Raw genomic sequence first — 14,148 nt, forward strand, 5'->3', positions numbered from 1 at the left:
TCTAAAACCTTTAAATTCATCGTTTATTGGAAGTTGCCCTGAAAGTGGGTTGGTGGTTTTTATTGTGCCAGGTGTCCAGACTTATCTATGGATCGATTTGTAAAGCAAGCCCACCAATAGAAGATTTGAAGCGTCTCTTAGAAAAGTTGGCATACAGGGTGGAAAGAAATTAAGGGCCGCTCTTTGTCGCTTCTGAAAATCCTACCCCCTAACTCAAAGAATGATTTGATCAGATTAAATTTCCAGTTTTCATTAAAAGGGATGATTGAAAAACCTAACACCACACCACGAATGATCGGATTTTACTCCACCTAAAGATTGAGTCTTGAAAATCCAGATTTCGGCCATCGGTTCGGTCTGTTCTAAAAGGATTTATTGCATTTCCATGAGGGTCTCCACTTTCCAATGGTTTGAAGATGAACACTGAAAGGTTCACCAACGTTCCTTTATCTTTTCCGGCCTTCAGGATGCCCTTAGCCTTGGTTCTGACCTCCAGACTGCGCTCACTTGAATTTTAGACATTGTTTTGACAGCACTGGGCTACCCATCGCCTCCAGCATATCGTTAAACCATTTGTAATATGTCATTAGGTTCTTGACAATTCCTCTTAATGAATGCTTGTGGTTTAATGTCAAAAAATCTTCAAGTAGGGAGAAATGTGAAAAACAGCCATGGAGGCCCTTAATTTCTTTACACCCTGTATTCATTGTGTCACATTGCTTGGGCAAATAATGATTCATATAATAATCTCTGGATAAAACTGGGCATCTTAGATCGTAGTTTCCCGAGTCAAAGTTTGCTTGCGTATCTATGTAATTGAAAATACGAATTGCAAAATTATAAAAAATGACAAAACTTGTAATTATGAAATTAAAACTAATGAAATAATCACATTGACAATTGTGTGTGAAGATTACAAATATGTCGTTTATTTTGATTCAAAATGCACTCATGACAAAAATACATAGATAAATTTGTGTTTGAAGGAAGAGGGTTGCAAGAAATATAAAAATTTGACCCACCTAGAAGTGAACATATGAGCAAGTCTATGAAAATCATATTTTGTTGTTCCAGGTATGTGTGAATGTGAATGTGTGTTTGCATGAGCATAAGTGAATTGAAGTGAAAAAACTTGTAGAGAAGACATTGCTATTCGACCTTCCGGCTCTATGATAAAAATTGATCAAGAAATTGATCTTGAAAAAAACCCATTGTTCCCTTAAGTTCAAAGACAACATGATTTCCACTGCAAAATAATGTTGGTCTCGTCATAGATTCCTTCCAACCGACCTAAGAATGACAAACGCTTTAACATCATAATTTTCTGATTGCTTGGAGCTTCATCAGTTTACCTCCGTATTGCAATTGTTGTCCAGTCCATGTTCCTTTCTGAGGGCTGGTTGTTGTTTCGGGCCGGCGGATTCTATTTGCTTCAATTAATGAAGGTAGTGTTTCAAGCTTAGTGCAATCCAGTTGTGTTATTTTTTGACCGTCGACACTTTTGAAGCAATATCTGTCAGTCAGACCAGTGAATAGCATTAACTTCTCTTCTTGATCATATCCAATCAACGAACTGACGTACTTGGGTAGTTCTAGTTACCAAAGAGTTACCATTATTTCAGTAACTTTTAAAAGGGAGTCGACAGCAAGGCAATATAAGAAGGCATACAGTAGCCAACTTAGATTGTCACATATGTAATAAAGTCTTGATGTACCTGTCCATCCGGCTACGATCCCTCTCCCGCCTGAAGCATAACAATTGGTTCTGGCTCTTGTATCCAATCTTTCACAATAATATACAATGTCTCGAAAATCATCAACTGCGAAATATTCGGAGGCCCTAGATGATTCTTCTTCGTTTTGACACGAAGACAATTGTTGAGGCTGAGGCAAACAACCCTTGAATTCAACTCTGAAATATAGTTTTAAGGGCTTTTTAGCTTTTCAAGTTGGGTGGAAGTTTTCTGAGTGGGGTGGTGATGATGTTTGGGGTGTTTGGGGTGTTGATAGGTGAGGCAACTTCAATATTTCATTCATTACTAACACTGACTACAATTTGTTTCTTCAGTGTGATTGAATTAATTAAGATTCTGGGCATCTGAACATTTTACCAGCCAAACTTTCATTGATGTTGCTCGTACTTGCTTATACCGGGTGGCTTTTCCATAACGTCTTGAATGTCGGTGCTCACTAAAATCAAGCGGATGAATTGTGCTTCTAAGGACGGGTCGATTTCGATTTTAGGGCCAAGATCAAGTCGAACGGGATCTTTCCAGTTTGTAAAAAAGCCGTGTATATGACCATACTGGATTTGGATCGTTTTGACTTGGCGAAATGTATCGGTTTCACTGTGGACATAAATTTGGCCAATCCGAACGGCAGCAAGGAAATTGAATTCCAAATAATCAGGGAACTCGCTCCTGGAGTTTAGGGGTGTTTTCAAAGCCGGTGCCCAACCTTAAAAAGAGGTTACTCTTATATATATATGGCATCTATTCAATAGCGCAAGGAAATACTAGATTTACCAGAGACAGGTGAGTTACTCAAACTTGGAATGACGAAATGTGGAGGAAACAATGATTCATCGAATGTTGATGAGGCAGTTATTTGACAAGTCTTGTTAAAAGTTATTTCATCGAGGCACTCTGGTGATTTAAATAGATGCGTAAATTAGGATCCATTAGGATGCGATGAAATCTTTTGTATAGTTGTCATCCCACCTGGAGCACAACTTTCGAATGGCAATGCACGAAGTGAACCACAATTGGACACGCTCGAATTTGTCTTGTTATGGCCAGAGTGAAAGCAAATTGGAGCAAAAACAATCGCCGAGGACTCTACCCCCGAACCAATTGGCCTCTTTCCGTCCATCTCAACGCTCAATGAAAAATTCAATTCAACGATATCCGGGAAGCTGATACCTTGAGGAAATTGAAACAAGATTCCTGAGGTATTTGCAACAGTGACGGTCACGATTTCGTCGTTTCCAATGCTCGAATAATTTGTTAAAAACGAATCCGAATTTTCTTTATAAGTCAAATAATGGGGAACAATCACTTGAATGAAGGTAGGATAACCTTCACGTGTGGACATTTCGTCATGTTTGATGACGGACTGAACATAAATTGTGTCTCTGAAAAAGGAAAAAGGAATTTCACCTCACTTGTAAGATCACTCTCTTTGATTGCTCACCCGTTTTCGTATTGTTTAGAGGGCTCTGACAGATTTGAAGTGATGAACATTTGTCCTTGCTCCTCTTTCAATTTTGATATTTCAAACCCGATCCAACTTTCAACTGTAAGCAAAAAAACATTAGTTTTAAAATGTTACAAACAGTTTAGAAGACCGTACCAACTGTAGCGACGTCTCCGAATTTGATTGAACATTGAATTGGCCTATCCATGTTTCGGTCCCAAATCTGATGGTCCGACTTTTGAATGAGGAACCGTAGTGAAAAAGTATCATCCAAGTCGCCGTCGTAAAGCCCCTGCTTGAACGAAAGTCCTGCATTTGTAACATATCCAAAGTCGATGGTTACAATGTCGCGCTTGAAACAAGTGAAAAAAGTCGGTACAAATATTTGTCATTCGTCAAGGACGAGGTTAGGAGGGGAAGGGGTAGGGAGGGAGTTGGTTGTCATTGATTTGATTAGGGAATACCATTGTACTGAATGAAAGATCACATACTTGCATGAATGTTGTAATATTACTGGATTTCAGGAATGTCGTAGGAAAAGTACGTTGCAAGTCAATTGACGGATTCATACAAAGCACATTTTTCCCGTTGCAAGTGTCAAATTTTACATCGACAGCATGAAATAAGGCCCGATTGTTTTCGGATGGTAACAAGAGGGCTGCCTGTAACGAAACAAGTTTCGGATTTGTGTCGAACAAATTGAAAGTTGCACTAACCTCCATTTTGATTGTCTTGCCTCTGGGTACGGTAATATTATACCCTATCCAAATCTTTTCTCCAATCTCACAAGTACTAGGATTTCCTTCGAGCGCCACTACTTGAGCCTCATTTGGAGTAACCAAGTCCACAACAACGTCATTTTCTAATGGCTCGGCAATCTAAGGTTATTAATGCTTTCTTTGATATGTATTGAAATTTTATGTAGCAAAACGACATCGACCTACCCTAGGTTTGTTACCATTGGGAAGAATTATGTCTACTTCACCATTGCCCATAAATTCCTCAGATTCAATAACGATTTTTAAGGAGACCTCTTTTCCCTCTTGAGTTTCATTTAAAACCAAGACGCTGGCTTCAAATGTCAGCTAAGGCATTTTTGGAATAAAATTGTTCTCATATATCAAATAAAAAGTTTGCTTTTCTTACTCACATAGTTATCATTGGTGTCCCTAGAATACGCAAAATGGCAAATTCCATTCACATACGCATCGATTGATTTATATAAGGTAATGCTAAAAAAAAAAAAAATAGTTGTGGAATACTAGGTGGAGGATAAAAACTTATGTCACTTGTTTTCCAGAGTACGATATGCATCGGCACTGTAGTTTGTGGAAACACTGTTGATTGGATGGACACAGGGAATGTTTGCACCTTGTTCCGTCAATGTTAAGTTGCAAAACTGAAGCAGGTCCAAGCCGGAGGCGAAATCAACATTCACCAAAGAAACTTTCATATCACCTAACATAGTGGCAGGAATAGGAACATGGATGCGGAGAATATTGGGTGCCTTCTTGAACAGTAATCCTTTGCTCATAGTGGCCACATTAAGAAATTCCACTGTTACATTTGGTATAGGAAGGTGTTTTTGGCCCTAAACGTGAAATGAGAGAGTTTATCCCCAAACCTATTTTCAAAGATTTACAAAGCAAGCGAAAAACCCAATTACAAAATAAACTGAAATAAGTCAATCCATAACTTGCTCTTTCACGTCTTTATAAAATCGTAGACTTTTCTAAGCTCCCTTGTGCTCGAGGCCTGAATGCCTTTGCGCCCTCGGGCTCGCCTATGATGAAAACGAATTGTGAAAACAAACATTTTTGGGTTGGTTCACCAATTTCTTTGTTTCAATGTCTGGTTGGATTTTTTGACTCCCACGTGGTAATAATTATGTTCATGCCGGTTAGGAACTTGGTGATAATTTGCAAATAAAATGTTACCACTTGACATGGAAAAGCCGTTCGCCAAAAGCTGTATTTTCGAGCTTGGCATTTGCAAATCAAGAAACGGCCTTGCTAAAACATTACTACTTCTATAATCGCCCAAAAACTCACCGTTGGTAACACTATTGGATCCAGTGCGTGGGTTGTGTTTCCTTTTTGAAGTACCTTACCATTGGAAGAAGCTTCATGCAACTCAAAATTGAGATCCATTACGTCGTTCACGGTGAAAATAGCTTTTGGATCAAGCTGGTAAAAGGCAACGACTTGGATCGAATTTTCATCTGGAGTCAAGTCGAAATGGACGGGACTTCTACCCCAATTGGTCAAACCCTAATCCAAGATCAACAGTGATCAACAAGTTTCAAACGCATTGGTAGGTAGCACTTGTACCTTAAGTTTAAGTGTCACAGACTCTCCAAATTCTGACTCCATGTTGTTTCCATTTGAATCGTACTGAATTTCAATATTTTCAAATCCAGTAATCATTGGACCGGGAGGTTGAGTGCATGGATAATTTTCTCCAATATGGGTGATTTTAATTTTGCATGCGCGTGAGTGGGCGTACGGTTTTAAGACAAAGTTGTAGGCGCCTCTCGACAACGGTGGAAATTTCAATATATATTGTTCAGATATTCCCTCCCCTGGGTGGAATGAGGGTTTGCGCCCTCTTGTCGCTATTGTGGGATAAGTCGCAACGAAAGGAGAAGAAGAAACGTCGCTTCCTTGTGCTAAATTTAACCAGATTAAGATTGACGGCAATTGAATTAGAACCAATCGGATATTGACAAAACTTATTTACCGTATTCAAGATTTGTGGTATTCATTGCAGTGTCTATGAGCTGGAAACTTTTTGAAGCCACCCAAACTACTTCGTCTTTAATTCTTAGTCCGCCATTCAGTTTAAATGTACTTGGAGTAGTTTTGAGAGCCGTTGGTGATTCATATACGATTCGGGCCACAAATTGGTTGTCGTTTTTATCCATCTTTGGAACAGAATAGGGGCAAATTCGATCCAACTTGAGTTTGGCCAAGTTATTGAATGGTAGAGTCTCATCTGATTTGTAATATTCTGCATTTGGTTTATAATGAGAATGGTAAACACAAGGAAGCCCTCGACCAATGTCCAAAATCCTCAAGGAGCAAATTCTTAACTCATGATCGAAATCAAGATCGGGGATAGCTTCTAAAACCAATCCTTCGGCTCCTGCTCCAGCTTTGCAAGAAAAGAAACAATTACCAAAAGAATTTACCTGCATTGCATGAGTACGTTTATCTTACATTCTACAGTGACTCTTAACTCGAAAGCAGCTTGCCCATGAATATGAACGTTTTCATCAAATCCAAAATCATCAATTTCCACTTTTAACATCGAATTTAAATTATTGCTCTGAAACAAAAAAGTAACCGTCTATTTTTCAGGAACCTAATTTTTAGTTTCGTTCCCCGTAATCAATAAATGATCTTACAGAAGCTTTCAAATCCTTTGGTAAAACAATAGGTAAACCCCCAATTTTTGGATTAACTAACTCAATCAAGTGAGCATCGTCAGCTGTTGGGTCAAGTGCGTATGTCAATTCCAAACTGACGTCAGTGTCCTCAGAAGCAGGGTTTTCAACTTTGCCGAAGCTCACCACCACGTTTTCGTCTTGGTTTGCATAAACGGACCATGGAGGAGAAAAATAGGCAATGGTTCCACCGTTAATAATTCGAGCTCCAACCGGAATTGCGGCTTAAAATGAATAGCAATGGTATTCAAGCAAAGAGCCACATACAATATATGACTGCCAGATAAAAAGTCAAGTTCAAAGAGTAAGGAAGTACAAAAAATCTGAAGGGTTTGCTCTCGCTTTTTTTCTCCAAGCTGACTCCCCCTGTGCAACCTCATGGGAAAAAATCCAATAATTTGATTAATGTATCAATGGTATAGGTTTAATGCTTTTACAAGTGAAAGCAAATGCCATCCATAATCATTCGAAATATCGTCAAATTTGTAATTCTAAACCAGCTACGATTTAAGAAACCCTTCCAACCCATTACGGCGAAAGCTTCGCAAATTGATGGCGCCAACTTGATAACGTCCATTATTTTTTTTATAGGAGAAAAGATTGGCCCAAAAATGTGTCCGATAATTTCTATAGAAATAAGCATAGAACCTGTGAACGCTAAAAAAAATGAATCGTCACGATTGACTCCAAATTAAAACTACTCGATTTTCAAACCACTTCTGCATTGTACACACTTACATTAAGGAAAACTAAGAAGTAGTTTCCTTTTTTTTCCAACTAGACGGATATTGTAATAAGAGGTTGGTGCAAACCGATCGTTAAGCATTCTGGTAAACGAATAGGGGCACGGCAACTCACTGATTTTGCCCAATTTTTTAATCCAAGTTACTTTATTTTAGCAAATCTTTTTTTTTGGATAAATGATCATTAAATGATAGAAGCCATTTGCTCCAAAATGAGTTAAAGTCAAAATGAGTCAATAAATCTTAGTTACCCTGCGCTTGCAGAATCCCAAGCAAAAGTACATTACGAATGGAGTAGTTGGCCTACTTACGTTGTCCGTTTGCTGAGGAAAGCAATTCAACGTCGAACTTGCAATAAGCAGATTTAGGACACCTCAACTCCACCAAGAACACGATGCTATCACCTTTTGGTATTTGGTTACTTGTCACGTTATTTAGTAGCCTAACGCTTAAAAAAGTGGGAGTTACTCCATTGGAAAGTGTGAGAGGTTGATCTGAGATTGGTCTTTCTTCTAGCGTTGTCCAAATTTTTTCTTTCCCGACTTGCAAGACAAACGAGAGCGTCCGATTGACACCGGGTGGAAGTGAATCAATATTCATCACGTGGACTGGCACCAAAAACACAATTTCGTTCGCATCATTGCTTATGTCGCGCTGAGCTATTAATTTGAATTTTTTGTTCAAGGTCTATATGTGTCTCCAAAAACTAACAGCTTACCCTCTCGATTAACCAGAAACGAATAGAAAATGCTGGCATTATTTACTGTCAAATCCGAGGGCGATAAACTGTACTTGTCCTGCCATCCATCCTGAGGGCTGCAAGCAAACGCATTTCCCATTCTTCTCTGAATGTGACCAATGTGGAAAACGTCCTTAAAATGAGGGAGCAATCACGAGTTAGTTAGAATCATGAAACTTCCAATTATTTCTATAGATACAGATATTTTGTTCATTGACCAATTGTGAAGTACTGGTCAATTCAACAATTTGAACCAAGCTATTGCAATTGCAATACAATTACATTTTGCAATCGCAATTGCATTTCAACCGCACACAACATATTGAGTGCGCAAGCTTTCCAGTGACTTTTGTCTCTCGATCACTGATGCCTCATCTTTCCATTACCATTGCTTAACATTAATCGGAACATCACAGCAATGAGCGAGTTCTCATATTGAGAGAGATTGAAGAAGATATCAGAGAAAGGAGGTTTTAGTGTAAATTCTATCAACACATACACTTTGAGAGCACCTTCAAGGTTGGTTTGGTTCTTCTCGGGCTTTCTTTTGGATTACTTTACTTCTGTCAAATAACATGCATTAGATAGTACTGACCCATGGTGAATTCATTCAAGAACAGCAAATATCTGAGATTTGGCATCTGAGCCCAAACAGCTAGAAGGTCGTGAAAATATTAATCAAGTAGTTTTCTTTGTATCACATCTTTCACAAATTATTTTTCCGTAATATGAATGGATTCTTTTTTCTTACGTTATAACCGAGAGGCTGAAAAACTTGTAAGGCCACATCAGCAACTGGTTCCACAACATTCGCACGTATGGTGAAGATATATCCTTTGCCCTTCATAAAACTGGTCTTGTCCGTGTCGATTGGGCCTGATTCAATGTTCACGGCGAAGTCATAATCCTGACAGAGTTTGTCTACAGAATCACGTGTTCAGAGATGTACCAAAAGATGTTACTTACTTGATTTTTCAAATCCACAATAAAACTTGCTTGGCCGATCCAGAGGAATTCGTCTCCATATTGAATTCCAACGGTTATGTAATGCGTGCCTCCGTTTTGATATGACCAATTTTCATCCAGTCCAGCATTTACAACCACTGCTTGAAATTGTGCCTGAATTTTGTTGGCATTTCCGACATCGCCGAATCCCTCTGTATGCAATTGCTCTCGAATCATCCTGGTCTTTGCAACCTAATTTAGATTTTTTATAACAATTGCTCAGTATGGAGCATCACAAAGTGATAAACTCACAAAGTTCTTGCGATGAGAGGGCATTTCATTGACATATACTGGATATTCTTGAATGGATCTGATATTTTCACCATGTCCACTTATTTCCTCCTCATGAGCTTGGCAAACATGGATTCCTGCCACACCTATTCAAATTTAATGATTTTCTTTTTAGCTTTTCAGGACATTCGAAATTATTAGAAAGGGACAACTTGGGGTCTTTTATTTTGTATCCCACTCTATATACAATAGCTTCACACCATTGACCCAGAAGGATCCGGACATTATTGGTTTCGAATTAACTTCTTTTGCTAAATCATGTGTGCCTATAATAATCTTTTCATTAATAACATATTTCTGAACAAGTGTAGGCATATGAAAATTATGTGCTCCATCATTTGCATAATTTCCTTTTCGTGAAAATTGTTTTACCGTTTGATGAATCGAGCCCAAAGATTTCGATGACCATGTCCGACTTTTTGGTGTCAAGTATTCCAGGTAAATCAATTGTGACTTCAAATGTGAAACTGTCGCCAATTTCAACCAACATCGAACCCATCGTTTGGCTGGCAACCTCAACAAACGTAAAGTTGGCATCGTTAATGTTGGTTCCAACCTAAAAGAGACCACATCCTTTTATGGTTTGTTTTGATATTTATTTGTGCCGCATTTTTATTATCCAATTTGATAGAACGATGACACCCCCTAAAAATAGTCTTTTTAGCACAAGAGCTTTGCATATTGTAAAACGGAATAAAAAGAACAAAAAAATATTTTAAGGCCGTGAAAGACCTCAATCCCTCCCCCTTTCTCTTTCATTCTTGCCAATCATCCCTTCTTTTTCCCCAACCACATTCCACAGTCTCTTCTAGGTCGTATTGAACAACTAAGAATCGTGAGGAATCATCATCTGCGGAGGCGGCGGCTCAAGATCAAGTGGAAGTAACACAGTTGACAGCCTCCAAGATTCGAAAGTCTAGCATTTGAAATTAAGAACAAATCTCACGAAACCGAAAAAGCGATAAAAGAAACCATTTGGCCACACATGAAATACCAGGATCTGAGGACTGACATAATTTCAAACAAATGCCAATAACACAATTTTTAAGAAAATATGGGAAGAGCTGATTGTGTCACATTTTGACATGATTGACCGATCAAAGTGTCGATCGAGTGTGTACCAATTCTTGATTGGGATTTTGTCCGGATGAAGTAGAAGCAAATCAAGTCTTTAAGAGTAGGATCAAACCCAGATGGAAACTTCTGGAAACTTCTTGGAAACAGATTGAAAGATGGAAGATGTTTCCTCCTGGAATGAGTTGTGCCGAAACTAACCAAAATTCAAGTTAACAAGATGGACCACAAGTAGACGGACACCTCATACACCAAAAACTCTTGGGATCTCGGTGCATGTTATTCCCAGGCATGGCTAAGGCAAGATTCTTGCTCTTTTCTACCACCTTTTCAAAACATTATTCAGATTAAATTTTTCAAACGCACAGGCGCAAAAAAGGCTTCGGCAGCTTTGCATTCACCGGGTTGCTTGGATAAAAAGGTCAAGGAATATGTCTCTTGATCAGTGCCACGGCCATTAAAAAACACCACATCGCAAAGGAACACTGCCAACCCACTTTACCCATGGTAAAAAATGACAACAGAAACTGTCTTTGGACCACTGCATTTTCTTTTAAGTTTCGTGGAGGCCACAGTTGTCAAATCTACAAGCTTCTCGTTTTTCACGTCTTGGCACGAATGTTGGAGACTGTAAACCCCAAGTATTACGATCTGACAATTTCCCCCTTTGATTCTGCATCATATGAAAATTTCTATCAGAACCGACGAATTCCGGTGATTTCCCTCTATATCTCCCACAAGCATGGCTGGGTGCATGGAGACTGTCAAGGGAAATGTGAGAAGGAGAGCGAGCCATAATAGATCGGAAAACAACCCTGAAATTCAAGTTTCACTGGCATCAATGATCTTTTGTCATCTCTCATAGATTTCTGAGTTAAATCAACGTTGGAGGATGGTAAGAATGTATGAAAGGTACTTGATACCGTAGGTTTTCAAAGCATTCTAGAGCTTTGTCCCAAAGCTTTTCTTTCAAAATCATCAAAGGCAGCTTGACGGAAGAACATGAAAATGGTGGAATATAGGTTGTGTGGAGGTAATGTCCGAGGAACAGCTTAATGAGGTGGACTCATGCCCAGCTCTAAGCCAATTCATTCAACGACGGAACTTGGCAGCTCCCCTTTTCGATGAAAGCCAAGATTTCCTTTATCAACCAGCACCAAATTGTGCCAAAAACCCAATGATGCAGTTTTAGTTTATTTGTGAATTGAAAGCCTAATGGGGCACGTCCAGAAATGGTTCGAAAAATTTGTGGAAAGTGACTCCTTTGATGGCAAATTGGGCAGACTGCTGGGAATTCCATTCCCAGTAGCTGCAAGGAAGTCCCCCAAAATGGTCAAAATTTCTACTTTCTACTATGAACGGCATTCCCGACAGATCTATTTGTGGAAATGGCTAACTAGCCCTTGAATGCAGGGTTAATCTAATCAGATGGTCATGAAGTTCCACAAGAGTCGAACCTCTCGAAAGTGGGAGGTGTTCATGGGAAGATTTATTTCGTGGCAGATTTATCCGATCCTGATTTTGATAATATACAGCGTTGGGCGTTAAAACGGTTACCTAAATTCATTGGGACATATCTTGAAGAATAATTGATCGATTTAAAAAATTTAAGCTTTTTGAATCTACCGCCATAAAAGTAGCATACATCATTGTAAACAAAGTTTCTTTTAATAACCGAACTATCGGAAATATGGACCAAACTACAAACCGCACTGCAGTCATTGAGCTCCTCAGAAAGGACGTGGCCACGGCCACCATCATGAAGACCTTGAAGGTCAACAAGATGTTTGTCTGGAGGTGCCGAAAACGACTTGAGGAGATGGGGGGAGACTCCAGACGACCAGGATCTGGTCGACCACGGTCTTTGAGGACTAGTGCCTTGGTAAAGGCCGTAAGTTCAAAGGTCAGGCGAAATCCAGCCAGGTCGATCTCCACCATGGCCAAGGAGTACTCGGTCTCGAGGAGGACCATGGGAAGAGTGGTCAAGGAGGACCTTGGACTTCATCCTTACCGACTGAGACGACGTCAACTCCTCTCGACTGCCACAAGATCAAAAAGATTGACCCGAAGCAAACTATTGAAGGACTGGCTCGCAGCAAACCCGGATGTCATTGTAATTTACAGTGATGAGAAATTGTTTGATGTCATGAGGAAATTTAATTCGGGACATCTCAAAGGTCGATCCCAGCCTCAGCCCCCAGGACTCAGAAGCCAAGCTCCATCATGATATGGTGCGCCGTGGCCAGCAATGGCAAGAAGTCACCAGTTTTCCGAATTCCAGATGGAGTAAAAATTAATGAAGAGGTATATCTGACATTCATGAAGGAGCAGGTGCTTCCTTGGATCCAAAGAGACTTTCCTGGGCAAAGAGTCTGCTTTACACAAGATTCTGCCCCTGCCCATGCAGCAAACGTCGTCCAAGAGTGGAGCCAACAAAATTTTGATCATTTTTGGACCAAGGAGATGTCGCCTCCGTCCTCACCAGATATTTACCCCCTTGCTTTTGCCATGTAGGGTATGGTGGAGAAGGAAGCAAATGCCGTCTCCAGGCCCTCCAAAGATGCCTTGATGTCTGCAATTGAGAAATCCTGGACGGATATCCCAGAGCAGGCTGTGCGTGCCAGCTGTGCGGCTATGAAGAAGAGATTAGGTCAAATTGTGTGGAATCGTGGCGGTCATTTCGAAAAAATTTTATTTGAACTTAATGGTTATGGCACCAACACTTGTTTGTGTGAAATTAATGTAAATTAATTAATTAACTTTGCTGTCAAATAAATTTTAAGTGGTAACCGTTTTTACGCCCAACCCTGTAAACAATATTTTTTAGGTGACCATATGGATCAAATGCATGCGACCTACCACACGTTTTTTCCGAATATGCATATGCTCATTATTTATTGGTCCAGACTCAAGCCAATCTCGTCCCACATAGTACGAATCGCCTGAAAGAATTCCCGAGATGAATGTTGTTGCTTAAATTTAAATTAATATGGGGGTACCATTTGACAGCGCTTCCATTGCAATAGACCAAATTATCAAGATAATCGGCGTGAGGCGGATCCTATCGTTCGCCATTGTGATTCTTTGGACCCAATGAACAGGACATAAGTAACTGCGTTAAGGCGAATGTGTCTAAATTCCCAACAGTTGTCAAGCTTTAGACCTTTGCTGCTAGGATACTTCAATACTCGTTTTCATGGCAAATACTTGGTTGTCCCTAGATCTCATTAACAATTCTGAATGCTAATATCTTTGTCAGTGATCAAATATGTTCAGCTTTCTCATCATGATTGTAAAAGAATAGTAAAGCATATATACACAAGCCATTTTTTGAAAGGCATTGGCACTGTAAAAGAGAAACTGTTCGGTGTTGGCAGTTTGAATCTAGCAGTGTTTCAAGTAACGGTCTTTGCAAAGCGATTGTTCAATATTTTTTCGCCAATAACTGCTGCAGGTTTTTAAAAAGTAACGGTGTCATATTCTTCAATCAAAACTTTAATGCTGTGGGTATAACGTCGAATTAGACAGGCTGGAAAAGTGGAGACTTTATACCTTCCAAATATAACTTTATACTGCACGTTTTTAAGAGCATTTCAGAGTCCTTCAAGACCTTGAGAATCACTATAAGTACTTCATTCTTTTTTGGGCTGGGGCAA

General features: G+C 39.5%; 1 protein-coding gene across 1 annotated transcript; it reads right to left on the reverse strand.

Annotated features, from left to right (window-relative positions):
- Nucleotides 1-900: 900 nt before the first annotated feature.
- On the reverse strand, nucleotides 901-13,653 carry LOC131886721 (uncharacterized). Its single transcript, XM_059235120.1, has 26 exons — nucleotides 13,492-13,653; nucleotides 13,352-13,434; nucleotides 9,791-9,974; nucleotides 9,380-9,504; nucleotides 9,089-9,319; nucleotides 8,874-9,029; nucleotides 8,102-8,255; nucleotides 7,695-8,042; nucleotides 6,602-6,864; nucleotides 6,414-6,522; nucleotides 5,935-6,348; nucleotides 5,526-5,863; nucleotides 5,247-5,465; nucleotides 4,485-4,786; nucleotides 4,346-4,427; nucleotides 4,140-4,280; nucleotides 3,912-4,073; nucleotides 3,687-3,857; nucleotides 3,352-3,547; nucleotides 3,193-3,295; nucleotides 2,721-3,133; nucleotides 2,526-2,645; nucleotides 2,142-2,457; nucleotides 1,716-1,912; nucleotides 1,353-1,592; nucleotides 901-1,290 (listed from the first exon to the last, which is right to left on the reverse strand). The coding sequence occupies exons 1-26, from the start codon at nucleotides 13,565-13,567 to the stop codon at nucleotides 1,226-1,228; spliced, it is 5,208 nt and encodes a 1,735-aa protein (XP_059091103.1). The 5' UTR covers nucleotides 13,568-13,653; the 3' UTR covers nucleotides 901-1,225.
- Between the last annotated feature and the right edge of the window lie 495 nt (nucleotides 13,654-14,148).

Source organism: Tigriopus californicus, chromosome 9 (assembly GCF_007210705.1).
Source record: "Tigriopus californicus strain San Diego chromosome 9, Tcal_SD_v2.1, whole genome shotgun sequence".
In the NCBI taxonomy this organism is placed as follows: Eukaryota; Metazoa; Arthropoda; class Copepoda; order Harpacticoida; family Harpacticidae; genus Tigriopus; species Tigriopus californicus.

Excerpts from the sequence above, each read along its gene's own strand:
- LOC131886721 (XM_059235120.1), bottom strand. The coding sequence starts at position 13,567 with ATGGCGAACGATAGGATCCGCCTCACGCCGATTATCTTGATAATTTGG. Across the intron at positions 9,030-9,088 it reads TTGTGGATTTGAAAAATCAA|GATTATGACTTCGCCGTGAA; the intron begins GTAAGTAACATC and ends AAACTCTGTCAG. Across the intron at positions 3,296-3,351 it reads CGGAGACGTCGCTACAGTTG|TTGAAAGTTGGATCGGGTTT; the intron begins GTACGGTCTTCT and ends TTTTGCTTACAG.